The 16,674-nt window shown below is 36.4% G+C and overlaps 3 protein-coding genes across 5 annotated transcripts; 2 read left to right on the plus strand and 1 right to left on the minus strand.

Annotated features, from left to right (window-relative positions):
* Positions 1-2,289, plus strand: LOC132163185 (uncharacterized). The gene has a single exon (XM_059573371.1). It carries the CDS (start codon positions 1-3, stop codon positions 2,287-2,289), a length of 2,289 nt encoding a protein of 762 aa, XP_059429354.1.
* Positions 2,290-5,139: 2,850 nt separating this feature from the next.
* LOC132163186 (linoleate 13S-lipoxygenase 2-1, chloroplastic-like) lies at positions 5,140-12,205 on the plus strand. The gene is made up of 9 exons (XM_059573372.1): positions 5,140-5,488; positions 6,277-6,545; positions 7,872-8,109; positions 9,135-9,461; positions 9,563-9,648; positions 9,954-10,064; positions 10,323-10,624; positions 10,751-11,017; positions 11,371-12,205. Exons 1-9 carry the CDS (start codon positions 5,140-5,142, stop codon positions 12,128-12,130), a joined length of 2,709 nt encoding a protein of 902 aa, XP_059429355.1. The 3' UTR covers positions 12,131-12,205.
* Positions 12,206-12,635: 430 nt separating this feature from the next.
* Positions 12,636-16,290, minus strand: LOC132164578 (alanine--glyoxylate aminotransferase 2 homolog 2, mitochondrial-like). Of its 3 annotated transcripts, none has more exons than XM_059575110.1 (10): positions 16,220-16,290; positions 15,842-16,111; positions 15,202-15,432; positions 14,943-15,113; positions 14,642-14,785; positions 14,339-14,518; positions 13,396-13,621; positions 13,173-13,286; positions 13,000-13,086; positions 12,636-12,892 (listed from the first exon to the last, which is right to left on the minus strand). In XM_059575110.1, the coding sequence occupies exons 2-10, from the start codon at positions 16,091-16,093 to the stop codon at positions 12,849-12,851; spliced, it is 1,449 nt and encodes a 482-aa protein (XP_059431093.1). In that variant the 5' UTR covers positions 16,094-16,111; positions 16,220-16,290; the 3' UTR covers positions 12,636-12,848. The 3 variants fall into 3 exon arrangements, with proteins under 3 accessions (XP_059431093.1, XP_059431092.1, XP_059431091.1); XM_059575109.1 differs by having other exon boundaries at positions 15,842-16,117; positions 16,220-16,272; XM_059575108.1 differs by lacking the exon at positions 16,220-16,290 and having other exon boundaries at positions 15,842-16,213.
* Positions 16,291-16,674: the final 384 nt, after the last annotated feature.

Below are 16,674 nucleotides of genomic sequence, written 5' to 3' on the forward strand. Positions count from 1 at the left end.
ATGGGAAAGCCAAAAACACTTGATTCATTCTTTAAGAAAAAAGATGCGAGTCAATTAAAAGTTAGTACTTGTACACATTTAGAGAAACCTTTAGCAACGGATCTCGAGGCTTTAGTGACTAATGAGCGTCCCTCCAAATGTCCAAGAATTCAACCTGAAGAAATGAATGCTACCTTTTTGGAACGTGATCCAGGATTACGTCCGCAAATATGGGAATTCCCTGTTAACTTACAAGATGACATTCGACGTGCTTATATTAGAGCCAAACCATGTCAACCCAAGCTTTCGGAATATCCATATTCAGGAATGGGTAATAATCGTCGCCGATTTCAAGCCTCTTGGTTTGAGACATACTCAACTTGGTTGGAGTACTCAAAATCAAAGGATGCTATATTTTGTCTTCCATGCTATGTTTTTGCTAAGAAACCAACAGGTCGTCCAGGATCAGATGCATTTACAGGGAAAGGTTTTAACAATTGGAAAAAGGCAAGCGATGGGATGAATAGTTCTTTAATGAGACATGTGGGGAAAGATCCAAATTCACCACATAATATTGCCGTGAAATGTTGTGAGGATCTAATGAATCAGTCAGGGCATATTGACAAGATAGTTGAAAAGCAAACATTACAAGAAACAAAGAATAATCAGTTGCGGCTCAAAACCTCTATAGATAGTGTTCAATGGCTTACATTCCAAGCATGTCCCTTTAGAGGTCACGATGAAAGCTCTGGCTCGAAAAATCAAGGTAACTTCATTGAATTGGTAAAGCTCCTAGCAAGCTATAATGACGATGTTGCTGGACTTGTCTTGGAAAATGCTCCAAAAAATGCCAAATATACATCACCCAAAATTCAAAAGGAAATCCTACATATCATTGCAAATAAAGTGCGGGATGCGATTAGAAAAGAAATTGGGGATGCCAAATTTTGCATTCTCGTTGATGAAGCTCGGGATGAATCAAAAAGGGAGCAAATGGCTATTATTTTGAGGTTTGTTGATAAAGATGGTTTTATTAGGGAGCGATTCTTTCATATTGTGCATGTTAAAGATACTTCTGCATCAACTTTGAAAAAAGAGATATGTGTTGTTCTTTCTCGTTATAATCTCCAAATTGAAAATATTCGAGGCCAAGGATATGATGGAGCTAGTAATATGCGTGGTGAATGGAATGGGTTACAAGCTTTATTTGTTAGGGATTGTCCCTATGCATATTATGTGCATTGCATGGCTCATAAACTACAATTAGCTTTAGTTGCAACATCTAGAGAAGCCAAGCGCATTCATCAATTCTTTATCCAGTTGGCTTCAATTATTAATATTGTTGGGGGTTCTTCTAAACGTCATGATGACTTGCAATCTATTCATGCTGTTGAACTTGAAAATTTGGTTGCTTCTAATGCAATTGAGACTGGAAGGGGGATAAACCAAATTGACACTTTGCAACGACCTGGAGATACTCGATGGTCATCTCATTATCAATCTGTTTGTAGCATGATAAGAATGTATGGTGCAACTTGTTCAGTTATCAACAAGATCTCAAATGAGGGAGTTAATTATTCTCAACGTGGTGATGCTGAAGCGGCTTACATGATATTAACATCATTTGAATTTATTTTGATATTGCATTTGATGAAAGAAATTATGGGACTCACAAATATGCTTTGCCAATCTTTGCAACAAAAGTCACTAGACATTTTAAATGCCATGAGTCAAGTTTCAACTACACAATCACTCATTCAAAAGATGAGAGATGATGGGTGGGAGCCTTTGCTTACTACTGTTAAATCATTTTGTGAAGAAAATGATATTGATATTCCTGATATGAATGCTCATTACACTAGAGCTCGAGGTAGATCTTGTCGTCAAGATGAAGGGTCTCCAACAACAATGGAGCATCATTTTAGAGTTGATATATTTACTGCTGCAATAGATTTCCAGTTACAAGAATTGAAAAATAGATTTAATGAGCAGGCTGTGGAACTCCTCATTCTTAGCGTTGCTTTAAGCCCTAAAGATGCATACAAATCATTTAAGATTGATGATATATGTAAGTTAGCTGAGAAGTTTTATCCTCGAGATTTCACCGAGCAAGAAAAAATTTGTTTGAAATTTCAGTTGCAGCATTATAAGCTTGATGTGCCAAAGCATCAAGATTTTCAGAATATGTCTACATTATCTGAGTTATGCAGAGGATTGGCAGTTTCAGAAAAATCAAAGATCTATCCTTTGATTGACAGATTGATTCGCCTAGTGTTGACTCTCCCTGTTTCTACTGCAACTACAGAATGAGCTTTTTCTGCCATGAAACTTGTAAAGACTAGATTGCATACTAGAATGGAAGATGAGTTTCTTGCAGACCATTTGGTAGTTTATATTGAGAAAGAAATTGCTAAGAATTTCACTTCAGAGATGATAATGGATGAATTTTATTCCATTAGCGATCGTCGTCGAGCATAATTTGAAGGAGAAGCTATGTTCTTTTTTTTGATCTTTTTTGTACATGTCTATAGTAAAAGAAAGTTCTCTTGATCTTTTCTCTGATGATTCTATAGACATGTAACTTTTGTAATGTCGTACAATTTAATATGAAATTAAATTTAAGAGTTCTCAGTTTTTATTTAGCATAAATACACACCTATAAAGAAAGACTATATATATCTATATATTTATGTATTCTATAAGTCCGTCCCCCCAATCCTAAAATCCTAGTTCCGCCCCTGGGACCACCCATGACATCTGGCAAGGGCAAACCTACCTTTATTGGTGTGGGGTCCTTGGCAACTCAAAGGATTTAAAAATGTTTCATGAATTATTATTTTTTTAATTTTGTATGTTATGGGCCTTATGGCCGTACTATAGGGCAGCCCCAGAAACGAGTACTTTTTGTTTTTTTCTCTTTATATATATATATATATATATATATATATATATATATCTTTACTCTGCCGAAAGCCAGAGTCGTTGTACAATACAACATGTGGAAGACTGCAATCACAAAGACCTCACGAACTAAGGGCCATGTGCCCTTTGCATGCACATTCTACAATTAGACTTAGAAACCCACCAGCCATCAAGCTTTTCATGCTTTTTTTTAAAACCATTTTACCTCTTAGGCAAGGGAAAAAAAATAGAGCGGATCCTTTTGGATCATCTCGATTCTCGCATACAGCTGGAGAAGCACAAAGTGATGATAAAGAGAAAACGTGATGCACACCTTATTTTTTAATATTAAAATAATATATTTTAATATTATAATTAAAAATATATATATTAAAAAATATTAAAAAACATGGGCGTGTATCACGCCGGTGTTCTCTCTATCATCGCTCAGAAGCACATCATCATCACTCAGAAGCACGTCATGTGATAAAAGATATACCAACCGGCATAATCATCAATAATTCAACACCCAAGAAGGGAAAACAAAAGAGGACCCGGCCGGGCCAGCTGATTCAATCTCAAATGGAGACAAAAAAATCCAGATCCCAGTTGATTCATCCAAATGGATTAGATATCATATCATCATGCAATCCATATAATAATCTTTTGGCCTCTCCGCGGACAGCTGTACGTTGAGAAGATCATACTATAGAGTTGAATCTTCATAACAAGTTAAAATTGCCACATTAACTAATATTGTTAAATAATTATAAAATAAAAATATGCTATAATAACTACAGTACTCGTTTCACTTGTGGCGTTCAGAATGGGTTGCGGAGGGTTTTTTTTCATCCATAAGTGATAAAAGATATATGATCGGGTGTTTTCAAAATAGAGCCCTTTATTATTTCAAGCTCGTGTCAACTTATTATTGGAAGGCACAAACGACTTAATTTGTATTACGACCCTATGCAAATTATTCTCAAGCAAATATTATATATATATATGATATGGTGTTTTCAAATAATAGAGCCATTTGTTATTTCATATGGCCGACCATCAGCTGTTGTTTCAAGCATCACTCGAAAAGTACTCATATCCTTGAGTATTTTCATAATTGGATTGATATGAGAGTGGGCCGGGGAATCTTAATTAACTATGCTTGGAAATTTTGGTTAGAGGCTAATGCAGTAGGTAGGCATTTTTGTATGGCCGGGGTTGACTATTACGTTTGTATCAATTAACTTTTTGTCGGCTCAAATTTTGGAAATGGTTTATGTTTGTTAAAACAAAAACTATTTTACGAAAAATTTAATGAGGGTTTTCTGGTAAACCGAAAATGTTTTAAAACTTTAGTTGGTTTTTTACAAGTATTGATTCAATGATTATTTTTTTAAAAAAAAACTTCACTTACTATCCTTAATATTTTATCACTTTTGTAATCATACCCCTTAAATTTTAAAAGTGTCAAATTAAGATAACTATCTTTTAGAAGTTTGCAATGTCAATCATCCAGTTAAAACTCAGCGTTAAATCAAACGGTTGATGAGTGAAATCTCCAAAATATCTTTAAGACGTTTATAAAATTACAAAAAATACATTTGAATTTGGATGAGAATATTTTGAGAATTTCACTTTTTATGTTAAGATTTAGCACTAAATTTGAACGGCAAGATTGATATTACAAACTTCTAAAAAATGGTGACCCTAAATTAATAATTTTTCGATTTTTAACATATGATTGCAAAAATGAAGAAAAATTAGAAGTATAAGTGAAATTTTCTCTCAATTTTTATACAAAACTTGTACAAGATACTATTATATCCTTCTAGCTAGTTCTAGCTCAATGAGGATAAAAAGCATAAAATTTAGTTTGACGATTTGAGCCTCATTTTCCATTGTTTTTTCACGTGCAAATTAACGACTTAGGACTTGTTTGGAATTGCGTTTGATGGACTTAAAAGTGCTTTTAACACTCAAAAAGTCCGTTTGAAGAAAAAAAATATTTGTTTGATAAAAAAATTTAAAACAATTTTAAGGGTCCAAAAAGCACTTTTGACAAAAGTTTAAAAATAAAGCTTTTGTTTAAAAGCGTTTTTTAACTTAAAAGTTATATTTTTCAAACACAATCTCATACACGCTCTTCCTCATATTTATCAACATCCTGTTCTAGATAGATCACGTGCTCAAATTGGCCAATAGCCACACATAACTCCTATAAAACCTTAACAGCTATAGGAGCTTCTCTAACTCAAAAAGATGTTGATGAAACCACAGCTAACTCAAACCCGAACCCCCTTCCTGTTGCTCAAGCCCCCCATCTATGCCGGCAATCATGGCAATGCTTCAGCACTACTACTTCCAATCTCAAGGCACAAAAAGAACAATAGTGTTCGAGCCCGCTTCATCCCCAGCAGCATAAAAGCTGTAGCAAGTACTGCTACTGATGATGATCAGAAGCCCACTTCTGTTAAAGCCATTGTAACCGTGAAACTTAGTGTTGGTGGCTTCCTCTCAAACCTTGGGATAGCCAGAGGCCTAGATGATATAAAAGATTTACTTGGTAAAACACTCCTATTGGAGCTTGTTAGCACCCACCTTGATCCTAGTAAGTAATCTCTCAACTTGGAAGAATTCATGTAATTTTTTTTTTTTTTGTTCTTTGAACAGATTATTATGCTAGCTACAACTTAAATTACTCTCTTGGAAGCCCTAAAGCTTATTATTCTTTGAGATGTGATTTTGAGTCCTCAGCCTAATTATTGAGAAAGGAAAAGATTATTACAACTAACGTAACTCACTCACCCAAGCGATACAAGAACATCTCCACCACTGATGTAGGGGGAACGGGTGGAACTACTCCTACGGACTTCAATAACGAGGACGTGAATTTGAGGACGAATTCCTTCTAACCTGGAGAGGATGATGTATGTAGACCAAAAAGCTAAGGATTTCATAAAAAGGGTTTCGTCTGCAACTTTGTCTGAAGCCCATCCGGACGGTTTTCAGACAAGACTCTAGACGAGGCTCTCGGGAAGACGGGCTTTAGACGAAGTTGCAGATGAAACCCACCTAACACAAACATCTCCTTATCACCAGCATTTTTGATAGCCTTCTCTGCCTTTGAAAATTTCCTATGAAGCTGTGTCTAGTTTGGTGGCAAGATTTGATTTTGTTTGTTCTTGTACTTACTCGTATAAAAGAAGAAGCAAAAAAAAACGTACCAAGAAAGGAGGAAGTGATGAATATATGTAAGATATGCATATTTGATATAAATGTAGGTATGGATGTATGTGGGTGATGGATCCAAACCTCCATTATTGAATAATATGGATATATGCTGTCATATTTAATTTCTGTAAAGTAGTGTATCTAATATATTTGTGTAATTTGAAGGGACGGGATTAGAGAAGGAGACAATTAAAGGGTATGCACACAAGACGAGCCAAGAGGAGGAGGAAGTGAAATACGAGTCAAGTTTTGAAGTTCCAGCAGATTTCGGGGAGGTTGGGGCCATTTTAGTAGAGAATGAGCACCACAAGGAGATGTTCCTCAAGGATATTATCCTCACTGGCTTCTCTAATGGCCCTGTTCATATCAACTCTAATTCATGGGTTCATTCAAAGCATGACAATCCCCAGAAGAGGGTCTTCTTTGCAAACAAGGTCAGCATGATCTCCTCTTTGTCCTCAAGTGTTTATCAAACATTCAGATCCTCGATCGTCAACAAATGTTTTGTTAAAAGATTTTACATTTTTTATTTTGCCACCCACATTTTTGAAACACCCATATTCAGCAGCTTAACATAATGTTTTGGTAGCTAGATACATGCATGAAGAGATTGATTGGGTGTGGGGGCGGGGAAAGGTGCATGTTAGTGGATGAGGATAAGCCTGTCGATGAATAGTTATCAGTTCTGATGTGACTAGCTCATGACGATATATAAGTCGATCATTTAATTTGTGGTGTGATGATTCTCTTTGTTTTAAATAAAATAAAAATATCATTTTATAATTAAAATTTAAAATAAGCAATTTAATAGTGTATATGATTTTAATTTTTTTTAAAAGTAATAATATTAACTTCATATACACTTTTATAAATTAAATACATTAACTTTAAAATATTGTCATAAAATAAATATTAACAATCTCATTTGAATATTTTTCTATTTCACATTTTTCCCATGCTTTTGGCCATCTCATCCTTATATATATATATATATATATATATGATCGATGAAAGCCAGCAAGATGCATGGACCAGCAGAGATCAATTTGCGTGCATGCAGTGTCGAGTAGTTATCGTGCATGTGAAATAAGTTGTCAATATTTTATTGGATTAGCATCTATCACAGATTCAAAATTGGTCCCGTCCGAAATGGAATGTGTCCTCTCAACCACTCATTAATCCTTAATATCTTTTTTCTTTTTAATTCTTAAAAAAATAATTTTTAAGAATTAATTAATTATTAATTCTTAAAGAAGTTCTCTGTCGTTTCTGATAATTCTATAATTAATTCTCCAAAACACTTAAAATTTGAAGGCATATATTGCACATTATTATTTCAACTATTTTTCAATTATTTTTTAAAAAAAATTTAATTGATTTACTATTGAATTTGTGGATCAACGTAGGTTCTACATAAATTCAATAATGAATTCACTTATTCACTATATGAAAATAGGTAAAAAATGAAATGAAAAATAATTTTTATCATTTCTCTACACATAATTCCAAGCCAATTTTAAGCCACTATAGTTTTTTTTTTTTTTCCTTAAATCATTATCATTTTACTAATAAAGGACATACTATATTGTCCTATTTTATTTTGGGATGGGAAATAAAATAAAATCACATGTATGTCATAATTTAAGAACAATGGAAGGTTAATATTGTCTCTTTCAAGACTTTCATATCGATTTTCTTTATTTTTATTTTTTATTTTTTTTACTTCGAGACTTATGTTTATTCTGTGCATGGGGGAGCAGTCATACTTACCATCCCAGACACCAGATGGGCTGAGGAGGCTAAGAGAAGAAGAGCTTGTGATTTTGCGAGGTAATGGCAAAGGAGAACGCAAGAGCTTTGAAAGGGTGTACGATTACGATGTGTACAACGATCTTGGAGATCCTGATAGTAGTGCAAATCTTAAAAGATCAGTACTCGGCGGCAAACAACACCCTTATCCCCGACGTTGCAGGACTGGACGCCAGCGCACTGAAAAAGGTGCAAAGTTAGTATGAATTTTACGTTTTATTAACTTAAAACTTTAAAATAACGGGTCAAATTTATTGTATTTGGGTTAAACCCAACTGGACCTATTCAGTAAATGGGTTGTGGGGGTTGGATTAACCAATCTAACATGTCATGCTGTCACTTATTTAATATTAAATTCTCATTTATCTAAAAAGTTTAAATTCATAAAAATATGTAAATTTAGAATATGTTTAAGATTGTATTTGAGAAATAGAGCTTTTACGTTAAAAAACGTTTTTTTAGCAAAAGCTTTATTTCTAAGTTTTGGCCATTTTTAGAGTAAAAAAGTCAAAAAAATACTTTTGAAATTTTTTACCAAATATGCTAAGCTGCTAGCTTTTATTTGACACATTTTTTTAGGTATAGTACTAAAGTACCTTTTAAGTTTTAAAATGCAATCACAAACATGCTCTTAATCACGTAATCAACGCTTTAATACGCTCTATCATGTGTGAGCTCAACTTCTCATTTAATAGATGAGGTCTAACATGTGAAATGTTTAATTTATATAGGGTGATTTGACGGAATTAAGGTTCAATCACAAATGACTCTCATACCAAATTAAATCACCACTTGTGGGTATTTAACATGATATCAGAGCTTTTAAGATAAGTGAAATTTAACATGGTATCAGAGTCAAAAGTCTTAGGATTAAACCTTGACTCCATCAAATTACCCTCCATTTAAATTAACATTTAATTTAGGTTTAAATTTACCTATTCCTACCAATTTAAGCTTTTGAAATAAATAATAATTTACATATCTAGGTTAAAGAGTAAATAGATCGTGTAATGGTTCTTAACAAGTTCTCAATCGACTCAACACACCAATCCAAATTGTTGGCGCTTCACCTGCGATGGTTTTCCAATTTCCTAGGGTAGAGGAAAATAAAGAATAAACAAATAAAATATAATATCAACGGCTTCATGCTTTTATATTTTTATCAATAAGCTTCATTTAACAATTTTTGATGATTTGTATATATATATACATAGATCCATTGTCGGAGAAAAGAAGCAGCAGCGTGTATGTTCCTCGGGATGAGTGCTTCGCCGAAGTAAAACAGCTAACATTCTCAGCCAACTCAGTATACTCAGTGTTGCATGCGGTGGTACCATCCATAGAGACGGCAATCATCGACGCTGACCTTGGATTTCCCTACTTCACCGCCATCGATTCGCTTTTCAACGAGGGGCTTAACTTGCCTCCCCTCAAAAACCAAAACAAAGAATTCCTCCGCACCCTCCTGCCCAGGATTCTCAAGGCCATCACTGATTCTGAAGAAAATATGTTGCGCTTTGAGACCCCTGAGACAATGGATAGTGAGACGTTAACATATATATCTCTTCTTTCCTTTTTTCTTTTTATGCCTCTACCTAGCTTCTCTCTAAATGCTAGTTTTTTTGCACGTGCATGCATGCAGGAGACAAGTTCTTTTGGTTTAGGGATGCCGAATTTTGTAGGCAGACTCTTGCTGGTCTCAACCCCTGCAGCATTCAGTTGGTTACGGTATGATTTTTGGACTTTCAATTAATAAGCAGGGAATTAAGGGGACGAGCATATAGCAAATATAAGGCATTTTTTAACCGCCCACCTAAACATCTTTAGCCCCTGCCTCGCTCTATATAACCCCATCGGTTGGATTGGACTTTTGCCCATCTCATCTAAAAATTAATTGGTGTCTAGTGAGAAAAGTCAAATCTTTTTATGACATTCAAAATTGCATCTCGCAAGGCATAAGAGTCATTCTTAAAATCTTTGGTCTAAATGAAACAAAAAAAACAAAAAAACAAAATTGTATGAAATTTTTGTAGGAATGGCCGTTGAAGAGTAAACTCGACCCAAAGATTTATGGCCCCCCAGAATCAGCAATCACTACAGAAATGATTGAGCGAGATATCAGAGGTTTTATGACGGTCAAGGAGGTAACTTATAAATAGTCGGAAAATGATCATTTTCATTTCAAATCCCCTCCATTTCCTCCCATTAGTGCATTTAGAAAGGCAAAATTGTCCAATTTTTTTTGAGGTTAAAATTTTTGGAGAATTTTGCTCTTCTAAATGCACTAACTGGAGAAAATTGGGAAGATTTAAAATGAAGAAGATCATTTTTCCTAAATAGTCATCATCATTTCTCTGTCACACATAAATTTGGTATAATTAATTTCATGTGTATACATGCAGGCCATAAATCAGAAGAAGTTATTCATTCTAGATTACCATGACCTATTATTACCATATGTGAGCAAAGTAAGAGAGGTTAAAGGGACAACTTTGTATGGATCACGGACGCTGTTCTTCCTAACCCCAGATGGCACCTTAAGGCCATTGGCCATTGAGCTGACTCGGCCACCAATGGATGGAAAGCCACAGTGGAAAGAGGTTCACGTGCCTAGTTGGGATGCTACAAGTATCTGGCTATGGAGGCTTGCCAAAGTTCATGTTCTTGCCCATGACTCTGGTTATCACCAACTTGTTAGTCATTGGTATGCTCCACTTCTCAATTTTCTTTCCCGTTAATTTGTTCATCTATATATATATATATATATAAGGCTAAAGATGAAAATTATTGTATCACACTATTAACAGGAAAGTTTTCATCTCTTTTGCAGGCTAAGAACTCATTGTGCTACAGAACCTTACATAATCGCAACAAACAGGCAACTCAGTGTGGTCCACCCGATCTATAGACTATTGCACCCTCATTTCCGGTACACTATGGAGATTAACGCTCTTGCTCGAGAAGCACTTATTAATGCAGGAGGGATCATTGAGACCTCATTTGCACCTGCCAAATACTCCGGGGAGTTGAGCTCCGCTGCTTATGACCAGCAGTGGCAGTTCAACTTGCAGGCATTACCAGCTGACTTAATTAACAGGTGATTTCATAACTAAACCAATATCTTTCTCTCCAATATTAGAGGACTAATATATAAATGATAAAAATTCATTGATTTCTACCCGCATAAGTTTTCAGAATAACTGATGATTTAACTTATGCTCTGTTTGTTTCAACGTAAAATGATTTCCCAATTTTCGATGTTTGGTAAATCGTGGTCAAACCAAAAACATTTTCGATTGACCAAGAAAACCTTCTTTAATTATCGTAAAATGGTTTTTGTTTTTAACAACTGTATACCAGTTTTCGAGTTTGAGCTTTTTTTTCTCACATGAACTCTCTCTCTCAAATCGATGTTGACCAAATTCTTGATTTTTTCTACTTAACATACAGGGGAATGGCTGTTGAAGATCCAAGTGCTCCACATGGCTTAAAGCTCACAATTGAGGATTACCCTTTTGCCAATGACGGTCTCCTCCTTTGGGACGCAATCAAAGAATGGGTGAGTGACTATGTGAACCACTATTACCCGAACCCAAGCCTTATAGAGTCTGATCAAGAGCTACAACAATGGTGGACTGAAATCCGAACATTAGGCCACGCTGACAAAAAGGACGAACCATGGTGGCCAGTTCTGAAGACCCCAAAAGACCTCATCCAAATCATCACAACCATTGTATGGGTTACATCTGGCCACCATGCTGCCGTCAACTTCGGACAGTACACTTACGCAGGTTATTTTCCCAACCGGCCAACCGTCGCCAGAACAAATATGCCCACCGAAGAACCTTCTGAAGAATTTTGGAAAAACTTCTTGAAAAAGCCCGAAGGCGCGCTCTTACAATGCTTCCCTTCACAAATTCAAGCGACAAGAGTGATGGCTGTTTTGGACATCCTATCAAATCATTCTCCGGACGAGGAGTATTTGGGAGACACAATAGAGCCTGCGTGGGCCGAAGACCCGATCATTAAGGCGGCCTTTGAACGGTTTAACGGGAGGTTGACAGAGATTGAAGGGACTGTCGATGAGAGGAATGCTAACAGGAACTTGAAGAATAGGAGCGGAGCTGGAGTTGTGCCATATGAGCTTTTGAAGCCATTCTCCAAGCCTGGAGTGACTGGAAAGGGGGTTCCCTATAGCATTTCCATTTAAAAAAATCTATTCTCATTTTGATTCCACGAATAATTATAACAATTACGTCAAGTTATGACATTTTATTTTGCTATTGCTTTCCCTATGGTTTGTCCATAAAATATTTCAGAAAACCCCATTACATGCCAAAGAAAACACCTGTTTTGACACCAAAAAAAAAAAAAAAACCCAAAAACATCTAAAGGTCTTAACTTTGTGATCGCACATTACAATTTTTAGATCGCGTCGAAAGTTTCAAGATGTGCTAACTTCAGCGTACACTCGGTTGCTAAATGGGCCACTTCCCACAATGTGTTTGAAAGCATACCCGCTTGTTCCCTTTTTTTCTCCTCCATTCGGATTAAGACTGGGAGAGACCCACCTTTGTAATCCTCTCCCCTTTTGATTAGAAGAAAAAAAAAAAATTACAATTTTCAGATCTACACACTGGCAAATTTAAAGTAAGATTGAGTAATTGGTCTTTATCTGAAATCAAATTTGACACTTGATTATGAGAAAAGTCCAGGCTGCAAAAGAAGAGAGAGACAACGAGGTGGTGTCTCATCAGCTTCCAGCAAGACTAGAGCATTTTATTCCATAGAAACCGGAACGTGCATGAACAACTTACATTACCAGCAGACGATCAGATATAGATACACATAAAAACAATCCATTATATTGATGGTTAAATAGAGACTCATAATGCATAATCGACCTTGACACTTGATCCTTGTAGACTTCACATCTTTGAAAGTGTGTAGTCCATCACGTCCACAAGAAAATCTACAACCACAGAGATAGACAATTGCTTGGATTAGGAAAAAAAGAGAAAAGATATAGACAGCTGCTTGGAATAGCAACAAGGGTAAAACAAAAGAAGAAAAACCAACCAGCATCTTCCTTAGTGAAGCAGAGGGGAGGTGTGATCCTAAATACATTTCCATGAAACCCCCCCTTCCCGACCAGCACTCCCAATTCTGAGATATCAGAGTAAAATTTTATCAATACAAATTAACTGTGTATGTACACACACACAGAGAGAGAGAGAGAGAGAGAGAGAGACCTTTCATCTGGTCCATAAGATGTAAAATTTCAGCCTTTGCTGGAGTTTTTAGCTGACGGTCAGTTACGAGTTCAATTCCAAGCATCAAACCTCTTCCCCTCACGTCCCCAATAACTGCATATATATATACAAGAGGTCTTATGCAAAGAAGAGAAACAATCAAGAAATTTTTAGATGATGTTCAGATCATGTGATATTTAAAACAAATAGAGAGGAACTATACTTTCGTGCTTGTCCTTAAGGGAAGTAAGACGCTCTTTCAGATATGACCCGACAACGAATGCATTCTGCTGAAGCTTTTCCTTCTCAATTACTCTCAGAACAGCTAAACCACCAGCAGCGCATACAGGGTTTCCCCCAAACGTGTTAAAGTAAGTGCGGTATGTCAAGACCTTTGCAATCTCAGGAGTTGTTACCACTGCACCAATGGGAATGCCATTTCCAATTCCCTGGGGAAACAATAGAAAGAGAAAGCTCAACTTCTGAAACTAAAAGCATTACATACCCAAGCATATAAAGTGCATAAAATTGTCACCGGCAAACACAAATGAGCCTTCTAAAGATCTTCTAAGAATGTCTAGCAGAACTTTTAAGTATTTCGCAGTAGAAGAAAGAAGTGCCAAAGTTGGTTTTACTTGAATCTACATTTACCATCTCTATACTTTGTGCAAACAAGCAATTGGCATCAGACAATAATTAAGTATGAATGCATCTGGTGCAATGGGGAAGCAGTAAACCATGCACATGATGTGAAACAAACCAGCAAAGGTTGATTTTCTCGCATCCAGTGTTTAATGGATTATCATTTGTGGAATCTAACAATTCGATGATATTTGAATGTAGCAGAATTAGGTGGAATAATAGTAAAGGGGAAGAGAGTCATGCACCTTCTCTATTCACCATCTGAACATAATTTTCCAAAGATAAGCTCGGTTTTCCAATGGCAACTCTATTTCACATCATTTTTATCTCATAACATGACATGTTTAATCAGGTGTTCATTACTAAATGCTTTCTATGTCATAAACTAGCACAGGCAATTTCTCAAAATGATGCTATGCTTGAATATTTCTGTTAACTCCCTAAAAGCATTGGGCAAGGAATGCAAATAGAGGTCTAAGATGATCAGGAAAGGAGGGATGCCAGCGGCGGCCAGGAGGATCTACCTTTGCCATAGTCACAATATCAGGCACAACATCATGTGCCTCGAAGCCCCAGAAATGACTGCCTGTCCGAGCAAACCCTGACTGAACCTCATCAGCTATACAGAGGCCCCCTGCCTTTCTAATACTACTATAAACAGCTGGCAGGTAACCAGGAGCCAACTCCAGAATCCCACCTACTCCCTGTCAATCATGAAGCGTCCACTTAGAAATGAACAAAATTAACCATCTCTGAGTTAGAATCACACAAAAGCAAGTCTGTGTGTGTGTCCCGTGTGTCTGTCTGCGGTTTATTGGCAATATTACCTGTATGGCTTCTGCAATAAATCCAGCTACGCGACCGCAAGTTCCATAGTCAATTATCTCTTGAACATCCCCAGCATATTTTACTCCATCTGAACCAAACACCCCTCGATACTGGTCCGGGTTCAGGGCATGATGAACTCCAATCTGTTGCCATAAACATAGTATCAGCATTAAAAATGAGTGGAAGTTGGATTTTTGCATGTTCATTCTTACAACAATATAACAAGCATTTCTATGCATATATTAAATACTTGGAGACATCTCAGCAAAAAGCGAGACTGATTCAATTGTGAAAATATACCTGAACAGTATTGAATTTGTAATTACTTTGAGCAGTAGCTCCCATCGTCCCAGCTGCATTCCCATGATACCCGTTTCTAAGTGAAATGATATCATGGCAGCCCGTATACAACCGTGCCATCATCAAAGCCAGTTCGTTAGCTTCAGTCCCAGAATTTGTGAAGAAAACAACCTAAAAGCTCATCCAATTTCATAAAGCCAGCGCAAACAATAACAACATAAAAAATGAATCATCTAGAGCCAGAAGCCAAGCAATATACCTTGAGATCTCCGGGCAGCTTAGATGCCAGAGCCTCTGCAAAGTCTGCAATGGCATGATTAAGATACAGAACCGTGGAATGCTGCAAGCGCTTTGTTTGGTTAATAATTGCTGCCACCACATCCGGATGACAGTGGCCACAACACACAGTGGCTATTCCACCAAAGGCATCCAGATACCTACGGCCATTTTCGTCATACAAATACTGCATTTTCCCATCAACCAAATTCAACTGTAAAACAAAACAAAAACTTTATCACTGGCATTCCAAGATCACCCACTTGTCCAAATCTCTAAAAAAAAAAAGTAGTATTGATTTGATTTCTATGTATCTACATCTATCTACCAAATTCAACTGTAAAAACACAACACAAACTTTATCAAATACCAAACATCACTCGCATTCCAAGATCACCCACTCGTATAAATCTCCAAAAAAAAAAAAAAAGGTACTATTCCATTGATTTAGATACATCTAAATCCATCTACCAAATTGAACTGTAAAACAAAACACAAACTTTACCACTACCGAACGTCACTAGCATTCCAAGAGCACCCACTTGTCTGCATCTCCAACAATTAGAATTGCATTTGATTTCTATGTATTTCTATGAGATAAAAGAAGAAAGAATTGAACTTACAGGGTTCTTGAATAAGTGCACTATGGAAGGGCTGAGGTACTCCTTGCGCTTCTTCGAGATCTCAGCTGCAGATGGGCCAGTATAGGGTGGTGGAGTGTAATCGAAGTGGGGCATTTTGGGTATGAGAAAATCATCGTTCTCTTTGAGAACGCTTTGGGTATGTGAATGGGCTAGCTGGGAGAGGCAGCGATGCCTCGGGTGGTAATTTCTGTGAGATAGTGTGCTTTGGAAGATCCTCTTCATCTTCTCCATAGCCAGAACTTTTGCTCTCTGCATCTTGCAAAAAGGAAGCAAAATTGTGTTTGAGTTGAACGCCCGGTTATCGTGACGGATATGTAGATGAGATCAGAGGAGATGAGATGAGAATCATGAGATTACCTATCACCTGTTGGTTACTGGGGGTTCGCCACTTTTCTCTCTATCTAAACTTTCTATGATTTTTTGAATCTTTGATGCACCACGTGTAGAGTTTAATTTCGTTTGTTTTATTATTAAAAATAGACAATGACTAGGATAGTGGAGGGTGTGAAAATTGAAACATGCCAAATCCTAGTAGTTCGTTCATTTAATAGACCATGATTATCTCATTGTCTGCGTACGGTTGGATTCTATCTCTTCTTTGCCTGTGCTCCTTGGACCTGTACTAAATGGAAGCTCAAAAGATAAAGGGACTTTAAACAATTAAAAACAATTAAAAACAATTACGTGATAAATGAATGTGAAGTGTGACGTTATTTTTTTTGTGAGACTTTGATTTGAACTAATTAGACTTAATTTTTATGATGCAATAGCAACTAAGCTCTCTCTTGATTTACATTAATAACTGTTTTTCA

This window comes from Corylus avellana, chromosome ca10, assembly GCF_901000735.1.
Source record: "Corylus avellana chromosome ca10, CavTom2PMs-1.0".
Lineage (NCBI taxonomy): Eukaryota > Viridiplantae > Streptophyta > Magnoliopsida > Fagales > Betulaceae > Corylus > Corylus avellana.

Excerpts from the sequence above, each read along its gene's own strand:
- LOC132163185 (XM_059573371.1), top strand. The coding sequence starts at position 1 with ATGGGAAAGCCAAAAACACTTGATTCATTCTTTAAGAAAAAAGATGCG.
- LOC132163186 (XM_059573372.1), top strand. The coding sequence starts at position 5,140 with ATGTTGATGAAACCACAGCTAACTCAAACCCGAACCCCCTTCCTGTTG. Across the intron at positions 10,625-10,750 it reads CACCAACTTGTTAGTCATTG|GCTAAGAACTCATTGTGCTA; the intron begins GTATGCTCCACT and ends TCTCTTTTGCAG. Across the intron at positions 11,018-11,370 it reads CCAGCTGACTTAATTAACAG|GGGAATGGCTGTTGAAGATC; the intron begins GTGATTTCATAA and ends CTTAACATACAG.
- LOC132164578 (XM_059575109.1), bottom strand. The coding sequence starts at position 16,117 with ATGCAGAGAGCAAAAGTTCTGGCTATGGAGAAGATGAAGAGGATCTTC. Across the intron at positions 13,087-13,172 it reads TCTTATGGACCAGATGAAAG|AATTGGGAGTGCTGGTCGGG; the intron begins GTCTCTCTCTCT and ends CTGATATCTCAG. Across the intron at positions 12,893-12,999 it reads CTTCACTAAGGAAGATGCTG|ATTTTCTTGTGGACGTGATG; the intron begins GTTGGTTTTTCT and ends CTGTGGTTGTAG.